Genomic DNA, 14,482 nt, shown 5'->3' on the forward strand with positions numbered 1-14,482 from the left:
CAGTTTTCCATCATTTAACCTCCCCTCTAAGCCCCTTTGTTCTTACAGGTTGGTTCTTAATTAGTAGGACTTTCAGAGAACAAAACTGGTGACCTCAATGAGACCCCACTAGAAATTAACAATCCACAATTACCTCGCATAGCAAGCAAAGCATCTTCTCTACACCGCCTACTGCCGTACCTGGAAAGCAAAGCTCAAGCAGGAAAGGTCTGCAAAAAAGCCCCAAATCTAATGATAGAGGTCACAAATTCTTCTGAGCCACCAGAGAACTGTAAAGCGACTGAAGTGCACAGACAAGAACCACGTTGCTCTGCACAGTGCTGGTGCGTCTAATCGGGAATGCTTGGTAGATTGTTAGAAAGCATACGCTGTACAAATCTAATTCCCATCAGACGTGCTTGTAACTGCACCTTGTCTATCAGCGTGCAGGAATTACAAGAGGTGAGTGCATAAGCATTTGTTCTGACAACACAGCAAGACACTAAAATCATGCAGGGATGTTCAAATTTGCCTCACTTCTACCAGGTGTTTGGAGGAGGACAGGGGGGAAAAAAAACCAAACCAAAACCAACCCACCACTAAATCCCCCAAAACTGAAAAAAAAAATGGAAGGAAACATAGCAGAACCACTTGATAGAGGAATAGATGCCATCTTAGTTGAATAAGCCAAAAGGCTTCTTGATCTGCTAAGAACAGGAGCTTTTGCCTTGAGAAACCACTATTCTATGTGCACTCATAACCATTAGACCTTGGGATGGAGAAATAAAATGTGACAAACAATAAAAGACACAAAGATGACAGTGAAGTGGCTAGTAAATAAAAAAGTTGATGGCTTAGAGGTCTGGAATATAGCTCAGCCCCAGTTAATAATAACTGGGGAAAAAAAAACCAAACCCTCAAACTAAAACAACAACAAAACCCCAGCAACAATCAATCCAATGTCTGCTGTAAAAATCATATCACAATGAAGGAAATCCAGGGATAACTATCATTTTGCTGCTACTATGAGATACAAGTACAGATACACAGAGAAAGATAGGCATTTCCCTCCTAGCATCAAGCAGGCACCTCTCTGTACCTAATACGTTGTGTAATCTTGTACTTACCCATCTTTGGCACTGAAAATGGACTCTGGGCTCTACATGTTAAGAACATTAAAATATCAATTTACACTACTTGGCATGTCTTTTTACATAATAAAAAAAAAGTAACTAGGATTTCCCTACATTCTTATAGCAAATAGATCCAACAAAAATGCCTGGAAATCAGTCTTATTTTGAAGGTAAGCCCTGATGAGTGGTACTCTTTGTGCCCATAGGAGACAATCGGAACATTCAACCATTTAAAAACTACATTAACACTACAGTGAGAGACTGAAGACTGAAGTGTGAAGATTATAATCTACCGCATTTCTCTACAACAAACAGTTGAAGCTGCTCCAGGGGATGAATGGGGAGATAGGATTAGTTGCTGTTGTTTTCCTCCTCTCTGCTGTGGCTGACATTTCTGAAACACTTTTGTTGCTCCTATCAGCTTAGAAAAGTTGGGGAAAGCAACAGCTTTACAAATGCCTCAGGAAAGCAAAACTCTAAAAAGTCCTTGTTACCACAAAGGCATACGGTAGAGCCTCTAATGAGAGGAACACTCAGTTGCGCGTAGTCTTGCTTTGAGGAACAGCATTTACAATTTATATACGGACTGGAAACTCTATGGCTTGTTCCACTAACCTGTGATACAGCCCTTCCCAGCTCCAACCAAACGCTCAGAGCGGCCTCAGCCCGCAGCCTGAAAAGCTCACTCAGCTGCCTAAGTATGGATACATATTTTGAGCAGACTCAGCGCTCAGTAATTTGGACGCTTTGGCCAACCACGCAGCTGAAATCGGCAGAGAGCAAGGTAAGTGGACAGAAGGCAAGTCAGTCGCTGTTCCTCCGTTTTCTTTGCTCCACACAGCAAACGTCTTGAATTCAGTTGCCTTGGACAGAAATCAACAGTAAGGCCTTGTCCAGTCTAGCAGGCTGCTTTGTCTCATTAGCCCTGCTGCTCTGCTGACAGGTGCCCAAACACTAACAGAAAGGTTGCTTATAGTTTTGGGGCAGGGTTTTTTGGTAGTGTTTTAATCATGACATTTGTTGCCAGCATCAATCATTTACTTGCAGGAGCACTGGAGCCAGAGCTGTCATACTCCAGGTTTTACGATACATCATTGGGAATTTAATCTTTACTGCTCACAGGCAGGCAGCTGCAAGTGAAGACTGCTTGCTGCAGCTGAGCAGGGGAAGCTTAAGCATGATTTTAAAACATGTTTACAGCTCCTCTTCCATTTAAGCTTTACCTGATGCGTCCAGCAGGTGTAACTCAACCAAGGGGTCTCCCTAAGACCCCCTGCTATTTAGTCCTACGGGGTCTTCTCAGCATAGAGAAAGTGTCAAGAATGAGCATATCTACTGTCACATTCCTGTTAACATCACCAGGGGTGAGGCTGGCAAAAACGGAGCAGAAAATCCTCTACCAGCTCACCAAAACCACAAGTGTTGCTTTGAGCCACCTGAGAGAATCTCACCAGTCTCAACAGCACACAGGGGCAGCACCTCCAGGGTTATTTAGTAGGAGGACACTTATTGAGGCAAGGGACTCACAGGAGACCTCGGGGACACACGGATTGCCGCTCCCCAGATATACCTGGGTACATTTTCCAGCAAGAGTGACTTACACCGCACAGGTAGGATGGGTATTTATACCAGGCAAGAGTAGCAATAATACCTAACAAGCTGTCTCCAAAATCAAAGACAAGATGCTCAAAGTGCCACTCTGTCTCATACCAGCTTTGTGAAAAGACAGAGCCAACAAACCAGGACCCAGAGCTGCTATTTCACAGCTCTGCTGTTTGCAGGACAGAAGCTCCTATCATGCCCTTCGTTACACTGTGCCACCTACATGTGCTAGATTTACAGCCTGCGTGCTAGACCTTGCAGCATGGCGTTTCATTGCACAGCACAGACTCTGTAGTCTACTAGAGTTGAGGGAGTAAGTCTCAGGTTTTGCCTCCAGGCCCCAGCTCCTGGGAGCCAAAGCGCAAGGCAATATTCCTCCTCGTGGGTCATGCTCTTCACATGGATAAAAATAAAACCAGAAACCATAACACATGCCAAAGATACATCCTCTTTGAATTCAGCCAAATTTCTGCACTGTGGGGTTACAGCCACCAAAACTATATTAACAGCTAACGAGCAGCAGAAACAAAAGACTCTGCCATAGAGAGCTGGTTTCTCATCTGCACATCATCTACATTCCACATAACTGAGGACAGCCTGAGTTGGCAATTAGCTGCAAGCAATCTTCAGTTCCCACAGTCCTGGGCTGCTCCCCCATTCTAATTTAGAGCCATACTTACGTTGCTTTATCCTGGCTCGCTGAAATTTGAGCTTTAATTGGCATATCCAAGCCTGGTCCCTAGTCAAACCCAGTGGTAACCACCTGTGGCAGTTGTGCATGAGTAGCAAGTGTAAGTGCTGCAACTCACCTTTATCTTCTGGATCTCGGTGCTGTTCTGGGCTGAAGGCTCATCTGCTGGTATCAGACAAGCGTAGAGGGCCAAGCCATCCTCTCGCCAGGCCTGCTGCAGCCCGACCACCTGAAACGGAGCTTTGGGTCCATCTTTTATTTTCACAGGAGGCACCTGTAAATCCATTTGAACAGAATTTCATTTTTAGATGGCTGTATTTAGAGACTGAAAATAACCCTTTATCTTGCTCTGTTGCTTTTGAGTAGAGCCCCATAACGTACAATAATCCAGGGAGCACTCTCGCTTGATGAGTGAATTAGCTGTGGTTTAGTCAGTAGAAAAATCAATGAAGACAAAATTAAATAGCAATAACATGTAAGTTTTGATAAGTTGTATCACTGAGGACTTGCAAGCTCTAATTTCCACCAGGTTCACTATGTGAAAGCAAGAACTTATATTAGTTCCCTGGTCTAGCAAAAAATGAGAACAAAGTCCCTGGCAATGCTGCACTGCACGTTGTCACAGTGGCACCATGTGTTACCTTTGTTAATGAGATCAATTCCATCTCAGTTCAAAAATCAATGCTAAGTGATTACACCATTCTGATGAGGTAGTGCAGGCTTCTTTAATACACCTTTATCTTCTCCGATAGTGATCACTTCCAGCCAAACTTCAGCAATTCCTGTCCAGTGAATCCACCTTTTAGTTAGACTGAGGTGATTTCCTTTTATGGATTTTTTTTTGTGCGTGCATATGTGTGGGAGGGAAACTTTCTATTTTCCAATGCACATATCTGATCCAAACCATGGAAGGTAAAACACGACTTCTGCCAACCCCAGCATGGACACTGGACATATTTTATCGTGAATATCAATTTAGTTCTGGGGCAGGGTTCCAGTAGCATAGACCACTCATCGGCTCTTAAGCTAGGCTGAAACTTGATGCTCTTTATCATACAGAAGACATGAGAAACCTTATTACAAGGTAGAAGAGAGACAGGAAAGACACCTGAAACAGACTGGGAAGGCACATTAGTGCTGTAAAGCATCACGAAACCTGGGTAGCGGGTGAAAAAGGGCAGAAGGCCATGAGAAAGTGAGACGCAGGCAACCACTAAAGCCAAGAGAAAGGAATAGCAGCCATATGAGGCAGAGATGCCTGAACCAGATCACACACCAGATGAAGAGATAAGCACATTTGAATTATAGGACTACAATTCCTTCCCAGGAAGGGATTCTAGTGAATACAGAAACCACCAAGTCTTGTTCTCATGGTTTATACCATCACCATGATCTCTAGTTGGATTAACAGCTCTGCTATTTACCGCATATATAAACCAAAACTATTTACAGTGAGATAAATGCTTTTAGAAATACGTTCTCAACACAGGGCCTGAAGGGTTTTCAAACTGTTGCACAGGGCAGCTGTATCACTCAAAATAGCACCACCAAGTCCTCAACGGCTTTGAACACTGATTTCACATGGGAAATTCTGTCGGAGCTCTGCCACTGGGGAATGCTCGCATCTTGTTCTCAACTGGTGGAAATCAGAATCTCTCCAATAAAATCAATAAAGATATGCTGATTTACACAAGCCAGGAAGCCAGTGGAACCAGTGGAATTACACAGATTATGACTAAAAGAGATTTTGGTCTAAAAAAAAAAAAAAAAAAAAAAAAAAAAAAAAAAAAGACCCTAGTTTCTATTGGGCACAAAGTCCATCACAACACTTGATGCTACAGTCTCAGTAGAGCGACACTGAGCCCTGGAAGCTGAGATACCCTTTCAGGCTTGCAGAGAGCTGCTACAAGTCAGAGCTCAGGTTTTTTAAATAGGAGTAACACTCACACTGCAGCTGGTCATGGGCTAACTAGTTTCTGAAAGGAAAATTCAGACTCTGGGGCTGTTCAAGCAGCAATTTTAATTAGCACTGAACTAACATTAAAGAATGTTAGCCATGTTTTAATGGAAGTGTGAACATCATTAACAATCAATACTGTTTAAGTGGAGTTTAAGTGATTTAAAAGCCTTGTGCAGGCTGTCATCTACCTTGAGTGCATGGATTGGTATTGGTATGCCCATGTCTTTAACCAGGGAAAAGAATGAGGCGGAGTGGGGAGGAAAAATACACATTGCCTGTTTTCCCTAGAGGAGAAGGCTAATATGGGATGGACGGCAAGAGTGAGGAAAAGGTGGTTTCTTTAGATACCAAAAATACATGATCCAAAGGAAAATTAAGATGAAACAGACCACCACTTGTTTATAGCCCTCTTGGCTATCAGAAAGGATCTATTCTTAATTAGAACAAGTGGGAAGAAATAGGCACCTGTGTTGGTTTGCTGCTTTTGCCAAGGACAGAGTATAACACTTAGCTGTTGGAAGAAGGAGATTTCCAGAGTGATCATATGTTCACTGGAGGGCAAAACAGAGCCTTAATCATTCAGAACCTTCTTTTGTGTGCTGTTGCTGCACATACTCACCAGAGAGAGAAGCCACGTCACAAGGGCCTGGTAGATGTTGGCTGATCTCAGCACCATGTTAGGCACCTGCCCACTGCTCTGATCCGTAGCTACCTGGCCACAACTTGACAGCCAAACAGTCATAAGCAGCCCTTCATTCTTCATACTGCGTGATCTAGGCAATGTGTCAATATCTGGCAAGTAAGAGGCTTCCTGTCAAAAAAAAGTATGAAAGTCGTTAGGATTACTGGAGCTGTATTCATCACCATGAACAAATTACACTCATCGCCGTCACAGAAGGGGCAGTTAATATCTAGTGAGCATTTATCAAAGAGGAAGCACGAGCCACAAAAGCAAGGTCATTACATCAGTGACACCTTAAGTACTTCAGTTTTTCTTGGAGAACTGTTACCTGGGTCTTCATTTAGTCAAACACTGCCTGGTGAACAGAAGATTATGTGGTCACAGCTGGAAACAATGTGAACAAATTTATTCTGTATTCTTTTAAGACTGAGTGTTGGTTTTTTTTAAATCAGTGAAATGCCTTCAAAATAAGCCTGCTAGAAGTGTCAAAAGTTTCATTATTTTCTGCTTCATCTAACATGACTCCTTTCATAGACGATGCCACATTTAAACTCCCCTCCTTTCTTTACTTTAGTATTGACACTTGGTTATTTAGGATCCAAATTCTCTCTCTTCTAAGAGACCTATTATCTAATAAACAACTCCAAGCTTGAACCATGGGGTTATAGTTTATGGGATCCCTTTTGTTCTTCCACAGATGTGGTTGCCGCATCTGTAATTATTAACTGGCTTGCTTATTCCTATCTATATTCAATTTGCTGCCCCTGACATTTCTTTTGTAATTTAGGAAGATAGTCCCTAAAACTGCAAAGCTTCTCCAGTACACGTAAGAGTATTGCTTCTCAGTAGCTATGATCTGTTAATAAGGACCCTCAGGACGCCTCTCAGTGCATCCCAAGTCCATATATTCTACAAGCAGGGACACACATTCATTTTGCAAACAGCTGAGGCTGTTTATTAACATTTCCAAGCTACTTGTCAGAGCACCAACTCCCCACTGCAGAGTCCGCAAAGTGCAACATGACTGCATTTCCTTTACACGTCAATGCAATCAGCCAACAGACTAAACCGCTAATGAAGGTGAGCAGAATGAATCTGAAACAACCTACCACAGTACGAGACCAGCAAGCATCCCTTTCTGTGAGCTGGTGAACAGCACAGGAACACAATGGGAGCAGGAGGGTGGTGAGAAGCGGCCAAGCAGTTATGTTTTCAGTTGCTCCAGGTAGCCCTTAATGAGGATTTCTGCCCATGCCTTTACACTGAATTAACCTTAATTTGATTTACCTGAATTTACTTTGTAAGCAAAGTAAGCTAAATCCAATTAAAGCCACGTTAATTCTGAATTAAAACATCCACAAAGGTGTTTAATGACTAATCCACTCGATAAGTTAATGTAGCTTGACTTTCATGCCTGTCCTCAGAATAGATAAGTCCCTAAACTGGTTTTAAAAAAAAAAAAATCCTAATAAAAAGCCCAAAGCAGATCTATTGCATCATCCAGTGTTTTGGTGCTGAAATATACGCCACAGACACAGCACTGTCTACAAGTACCAGATAAAAATTGCAATGAGTAATAAAGGAAAAATAGTAATGCAAAAGTTTCTGACGCTGCAGATCTGCATTACTGCTGTTACTGTAGTGCTGGCAAGCTAACAGAATTGATCAGGGCTTTGACCATACCACTGCAATTCTCCAAGGAAGAGCCTTAAAAGAAACTTGGAGACTTTCAGGAAAAGATGACCTTCTTCTATAGCCTGTATTTGAAAAATGATTCTTTCCTCTTCTCTCAACAGAGGTGTGGGCATCAATGACAGGACATAACGTAAGAGCTAAAGATTAAACGGTATCTATTAACATTTCAGCAGGAACTTCCAACTATTCCAAATTTGCTTGGCCCAGCAGCAGGAGAGAGCTCAACAGGGTTTCTGACCTAGATTAGCTAAGGATTTTACTTAAAGTTCTTCCTGGAAATGAGTGAGGCTTTGATCCATGTTGGTCCTTCTCTGTCGTCTGCCAGCCTCCTTACCCCAGCAAGGACCTAGGTGTAGAAAAACTTAAATAATTTCAGAAATATTAAGGCTAATGAGCTAATCCTATTTAATTCTGAACAAGAACTGCTGAAGTAAGATAGATTCAGTGCTTTCTTAGCATGCCTTCCCATAATATTGCCCAGTTTACCTCAGTTTACCTATGAAAACAGTTCAGTTTGCCTACATGTTACACTAGTTTTTATTTGTGACAGTATTCGATTATAAAAAGACTAAAATTACTCAAATGCTGGGCTATTTTTGGTTGCTCTGGCTGGAATTGTGCAGTCAAGTCACAGACAGGCTTGAAACTGATTGCAGTCAAGAGCCAACAATTACCATAGAGTAAATAAGATAAAATTTCCTATTTCTAAAGCGCTTCCTATTTTATTTTGCAATTACAGCTTACAATATTGCAACTTACAACCTTTCAGCTTGATTTTCACCCCTCCACCTCCAGTTCTGGCCATCTTTCTCCACTCTAACATAACAGCAGTGCAAGCAGAAGCACTAATCACACTAAGGAGCCAGGGAATAACCTTCCCTCAAATCCACATCAAAAAAGAAATGAGGAAAAAGGAACTGCAAGACAATTAAGGATACCCATATATTCTAGCTTTCAGCTTCAGAAGTGTTGGAGTTACACACACTGAGGCATAGCCCCAAATTAAACTACTACTGATTAAAAAAACCTCTGTAATGTGAAGGCATCTGTACAATCATTTAAAATGTGGTATTTTACCCTCATATTATTATTATTTTTAAAACCTGACAGCTGTTTATGATCACAGCAAGCTTAAGCTTAGTGGATACAAGTTTGTTGTCCAAGATTAACGTCATTTTGTGGCTCATAAAATAGCTCTAATTGGTTAAATTATGCTTTTGTTGATTTTCTTTTTAAAAGACTAGTTGGCATTGCTTTTACTATGCCTGCATACTAGATTGGACAAACAGCTCTGTTGCCCTGGCACTGGGAAAAAATTGTCTAAACTGTTAGAGGCTGGAACAACCGAGCAGCAGCTCCAGAGCCAAGAGGGCCAAGTGACAATGTTGCTGCTGGTTTCCAGCTAGGTACAAGGCTGATAACAAGTGAGGGCAGTTGCTACCAACTGCTATTTGGGAACCACGCTACATCACACATTTGGAAAGTGCATTTCACCACATAGACCCAGGAAAGTAGTATTTCACAGCCAAATCGGCTCACCCAGTCTGAGGTTTCTATCAGTGGAAGGATAGATCAAGGAAAAGCCAATTTATTTTAAAGATATGGGTCTCTCTTTTACAGGAAAACAAATCCTTGGCTTTCCCCTCTAGCATCTTTTCCAATATGAAATAAACTGATGCTAACACTGAAAGAAGATATCATATTCAATCAAAAACCACTTACTATGTTGAGCAGACTTCTAGTGAGAGCTAAATCAAAACATCCACTGCATGGAAAATGAAGATAAGTTATACCCACAGTCTCCTCCCCCTTTACTGAAGGGGGTGAGTGAGGGGGAAGGGGAGGAATAGGAAGAATCTTACTCTCATTGGCTGGAGGCTTAATCAAAGTAATTGTTTTCAGCCACGGCTAAATTTATCCTTCTATGTCATCCGCACCCTAGCTTGGATCACAGATTTAAGAGGCAACCCCTGATGAATGGCAAATTACTGACTGCAGAAACCTTTTGCCAAATGATACATCTGCTGTGCATTTGTAAATGTGAGCTGATTTCTAGGCGCTTTAGCAGCTCCAGCTAATTTCTCTAACAAAAATTCTATACTCTTATGCTGAAATGGTTCTAGCATCACATGTTCATGCTTCATTACAGACAGAGCTCACGGTACAAAATGCAAGCATGTTGATTATGTGGTTATACATCTATTTTCCACGCAGTCATGTTGCTAATGTAGGAGAGGAGACAGTTGGGACACATTTAACAATTCCGTCCATCTAAGGCAAAGCAGATAACACTCTTTCATGTCTTCTAAAAATTCTTGCATTAGATGGAGACATACTGGAAATGTCAAGTGTTTGTTCATTTTCATTCTGTGTGGAAGAAAAACTGATAACAATGCCATCTGTTAGATTATTTGAAATTCCACATTAAATTGAGGAATAAACCCTAAAACCATTCAAAGCACTGCTTTATCGCTGCAAAGTGGGAGCCATGGATAAGAATGAGGAAAGTGTCTGCATTTCCTGTATGAAGCTGGCAGAACATACCACAATTAGGAAGGCAACATTTAATCACAAAAAGGAGGATACGACTGATGTTAATAGTCTGAATGGTCTTTCTGTTAATGTATTTTTGTACTAGATTCACTCTCTATAGCACAAATGGCTTTCCGAGTATCAAACATGCTGAGGTTCTGGATCTGAAAAATACAACGGTGGCAAGATGTTATTGAAATCTTCTGATCTGAGCTTCAGATTGCTAAAATGGAGGAGTGATGATCCTCCAAAGCAGATAACTCTGCCAAAGTAAGACCGCAGGAATTGAAAGAGCTGCGTAACAGAAGCATTATTTGCTATGAAATCTGTTGTTCTCCAGTTCAGTTAGACCATTACATATCATGTGTGTTTAAGTTTGAAAACCCCCCCCACTCCACCCCCCCCCAAAAAAAACAAACAACAATTTCTTTGCTGAATCTTCTTTTTCTGGACAGTTAGTCTGTCTTGGGCATGAAGAATATAACCTCTACTGATTCAGAAGAAACCACTTTTTCATCTCTGGCAGCATGAGTGTGCTAAAGCCAGACAGCATCGCTGCTGGAGCACAGAGAGGGCAAGTGTCAAAGAGAAATGTCAGCTCATCACCAGAAATTGCTGAATATAGGAGTGCAGTTCAGCTGTGCCGCACAAAAAGGAACTGAGCTCTGCTTGGCACAGGAGCCAAGGAGAGCAAAATTCATTTTGTATACCTTCTCATGTTGCTGCCAGCTGAGCACGGTCAACCCCAAGTGCCATTTAGGGTGGCTTTGTGGCCACTACAACACTGGCAGACAGTTAACAACAGCTAGTATCAGTTACATTTCTGGCTTAGCATATGACAGTGTTCTATTAAAAAAAAAAAAAAAAAAAATCACTCTTCATCCTATCCATAACCCCTCTCAACACAAACAAAGACAACAAAGAGACGTGACGGAGTGCGAATTACACTGTTCTATGCCACTTCTACATTAGCCTGCAGTAAGGGAATGTTCAACTGCTTCACTGGAGTTAACAGCTCATCTGTGCTATCAAAGATATGCATACACTAAAATTTAAATCAAAGTAACACCGACTCCTATTTGATTTTGTTTGCTTTCTGAGACATAATAATTAAAAATGAGAAGTGCCTTTTCCATGATTGGTGTTTACACTACAGCAGCACCTCGAGAGGCTTAGAAGGATCCACAGCCTCATTGTGCTGGTGTTCTGAGCACGTGTAACAAAAAGTTCCTCCTCTAATGAGTTTATACTTCTGGTTAACAAGAAGCAGCTGAAATAACTAAAAAGTTTAATTACTTACACATTTCATGTCAGCACAAGACCAGGAAACAGGAACTAGTATCTCAGTCCTGGCTCTGGAATGGAGTATTTCTCTGTGAAACCATAAAGTGAGCATAACATTTCTGTATCCTCGTCCCTGTCTAGCTGGATTAATTACCAAAAGTCTGTAAAATACTCTGAAGAGGAACAGCATAAGATTGTCAAGAAATGTTCCACATTAATCTCTGTTCCCTGCTCGACATTCCTGAAACAAGTGTCATGTTCTCCAAAACCTAAAGCATAGTATCTGTATCTTCCATAGCATTGTTCTTCAAACAACTTCAAACTGCCTCACAGATAAGATGTGCCATGATTTCCAGACCCACAGCAGGAATGAAACTGCCCATGGTCACTTTGAAATGCTGTGATAAAGCACGGAACTGGTCCTCAGCTGTGTGAAAACTGAGCTGCTATTTGGCACATGCTCCTAGCTGGCTTCAAATACTGTTGAAGTGGTTCTAGTCTGATACGCCAGCAGATCCACCATAAACTTAGTAACTTCAGTAAAGCCTTATTTCTTCCTAGTCTTTAATCTATTCATCTTCCTCTGATACCCTATATGGAAACTCTTCTAGGAAAAAAAAAAAAAAAAAAAGAAGCAGGTGGGGGGGAGAAAACCATGCTCTATCAGGAAGTTTTACCAGAGCTCAAGTGGCTTGCTTTTCAAACTATCACCTTCCCGTTTGGGAATGGATTTCATCCACTCTGTCATACAGGCTCCATGATCTTGCATCCAGCTGCAAAATACTGTGCAGATAACCCTCCAGACCTGTGAATTCTCCAAGGCAGTAAATATGGGGGATCTGTGATTCTGAGAACTGCTAAGTGCTTACAATGTCCACTGAAGCTTGTGGGAACTCCAGGTGCTTGGCACAGAGCTGGGCAGAGCTCTATGTTTTTAAAATAAAATCACCGCACGATACTTCCACTCCATAATCTCAGATAAAGCCTTGAATTCAATCCCCTGCCACCAAGAATAATGCTTCCATAATTATTATTTGTGTAATAACATGTTTGCAACTTGTGACCAAGCTTACTCCCCAGTGTGCTAAGATTTGGAACTGCAGTCCAACGAAAGTCATGATGCTAAACAAGAGAAAAACTAGGAAAAGCTTAAACTATACAGCTTCTTTATACGGTGGGGTAGCTGTGTCAGACAGGCCTGTACATCCCCTCAAAAAACAGAGGGACAGCCTCCTTTCATCTACAAATAGCATCACAGATCACAGCCCTGAGGGAAGGCCAGGAGTTGGGAATTCTATTCCAGCTCTGAGAGAGATGCACAGCAGAACATATTTCTCTGTATAATTAAACGTGACTGGCACTTGTTCATACATGTTGCAAACTTACGATTGCCGTTCCTTCTGCCAACAAACACAGGACCTGCCAAAGAGCAAGAACTGAAAAGACAAAAGGTACAGAAATGCTTTTCTGTCCTCCTGCCCTCTTCTAAATGAGAAATTCTTTTAGCCCATGGACATTTTACATTATTGTCTTCTCTTCAAGTTTAATCTGAACCATCCTGTTGATGTGAATGGAGGAGTATTTAGGACCTCTACTGGCAGCAAGTTCACGCATGTAATTCTGGAAGCTATCTTCTTTTTACTTACACTAACCTTTCCCTTAAGCAATAGCAACTAATGTTCCCATCTGTCAAGATCATGCCTAAGTATATTAAAAAATAAGCCTAAACTCATTTTAATCACTTCCAAGATATGCCAAAGAACACAAAGGATTAAATACTTCACATTTTTCTGGGGCCACTTCAAACTCCAATCAGAGAAACAGCACTGAAAGCAGTCCTTTCTTTTAAAAGACCTGACTGTTCAATTCATTCCATAGCTGGAAAGTGCAGTGGGCAAAGGTGGCAGCCATTCTGAAACCATCAGACAGAAGTTTAAATGGAAGGTTCTCTATGGCTTTTTGGTGGTCCTGATGCGCTCAGTACAGAAGGGGAGTTTCCCACTTTGGAGCATACATGCAGCAATCTGGCTGAGAAACCTACTGAGGCAGACAACAGGTTACTAAAGCAGGATTACTGTATGTCATTTTAACTGCTCTGGTTATGTGAGCAGAATTACTGAGAAGAGTCACACATCTGTCAAGTTCTTGACTGGCTTTAATCAGAGCCCTGAGTGCCAAAGTAGACACTTCATAACATCTCTTACTCAGGAGAACACGGAGAACAAGACTCTGCCTGTGTAAAGGAAGTTTTTTATAACAAGAAACATTTAAGGCCTACGTTCCCTGCTTTACCTATTAAGGCAAATCCTTAGGATACATCTGTGCCACCCTGAGCCATGGCAGAGGCAGCAGCAGCCTCGGCTCCTCAGGCTCGCTGACTACAGCTAGGGACACCATAAACCAGCTAAACTCAACCGAAGCATGACGTACTGTGCCAGCACATCCACCACCCTCCCCGTTTTCTTTCACTGTTACCAAGTGGGAAGATGAAAAGGAGGCCAGAAACACAGGCTCTGTGCCAGCTAACAGTCGCCTATGCTAGAAAAACATTTCCCTGGGAACTTCCATGCTATTCTGAATCTTGTGTGCTGGACTGGTGGTACAAACAGGAATCTTGGCCTTCTGTTTTTGCTTGCTAAATTTAACCACATCTCTAATTGCCTTAGTTTATTTTTAAGCTTTTCTTGAGTTGAGGCAGGAGGTTCATTAAGTGTAAGAGATTTTAATCTTGTTGCAGGAACTCATTAAATACCTCACTGTAAAAAAAAAAAAAAAAAAAAAAAAGGGAGGAATTCAGGGGCCATCTGCTGGCTGTTTGGCACATCACTGCTGGCCACAACCCTGCACCGTCAGTCCAAGGGAGTGAGAAGACCCAGAGCAAAGCACAAGCCAAATTCAGCTCTGATGCCAGAAAACGTTTTAGT

At 41.8% G+C, this 14,482-nt stretch overlaps 1 protein-coding gene across 1 annotated transcript in view; it reads right to left on the bottom strand.

Moving 5' to 3' along the window:
* Window positions 1-14,482, bottom strand: part of DNAAF8 (dynein axonemal assembly factor 8) — an 81,981-nt gene that overhangs the window by 51,947 nt on the left and 15,552 nt on the right. The window contains 2 exon segments of the mRNA XM_086759340.1: window positions 3,524-3,679; window positions 5,985-6,176. Of these exon segments, the coding sequence (XP_086615466.1) occupies window positions 3,524-3,679; window positions 5,985-6,176 (348 nt within the window).

This window comes from Chlamydotis macqueenii, chromosome 15 (genome assembly GCF_036417535.1).
Source record: "Chlamydotis macqueenii isolate bChlMac1 chromosome 15, bChlMac1.mat, whole genome shotgun sequence".
Taxonomy (NCBI): Eukaryota; Metazoa; Chordata; class Aves; order Otidiformes; family Otididae; genus Chlamydotis; species Chlamydotis macqueenii.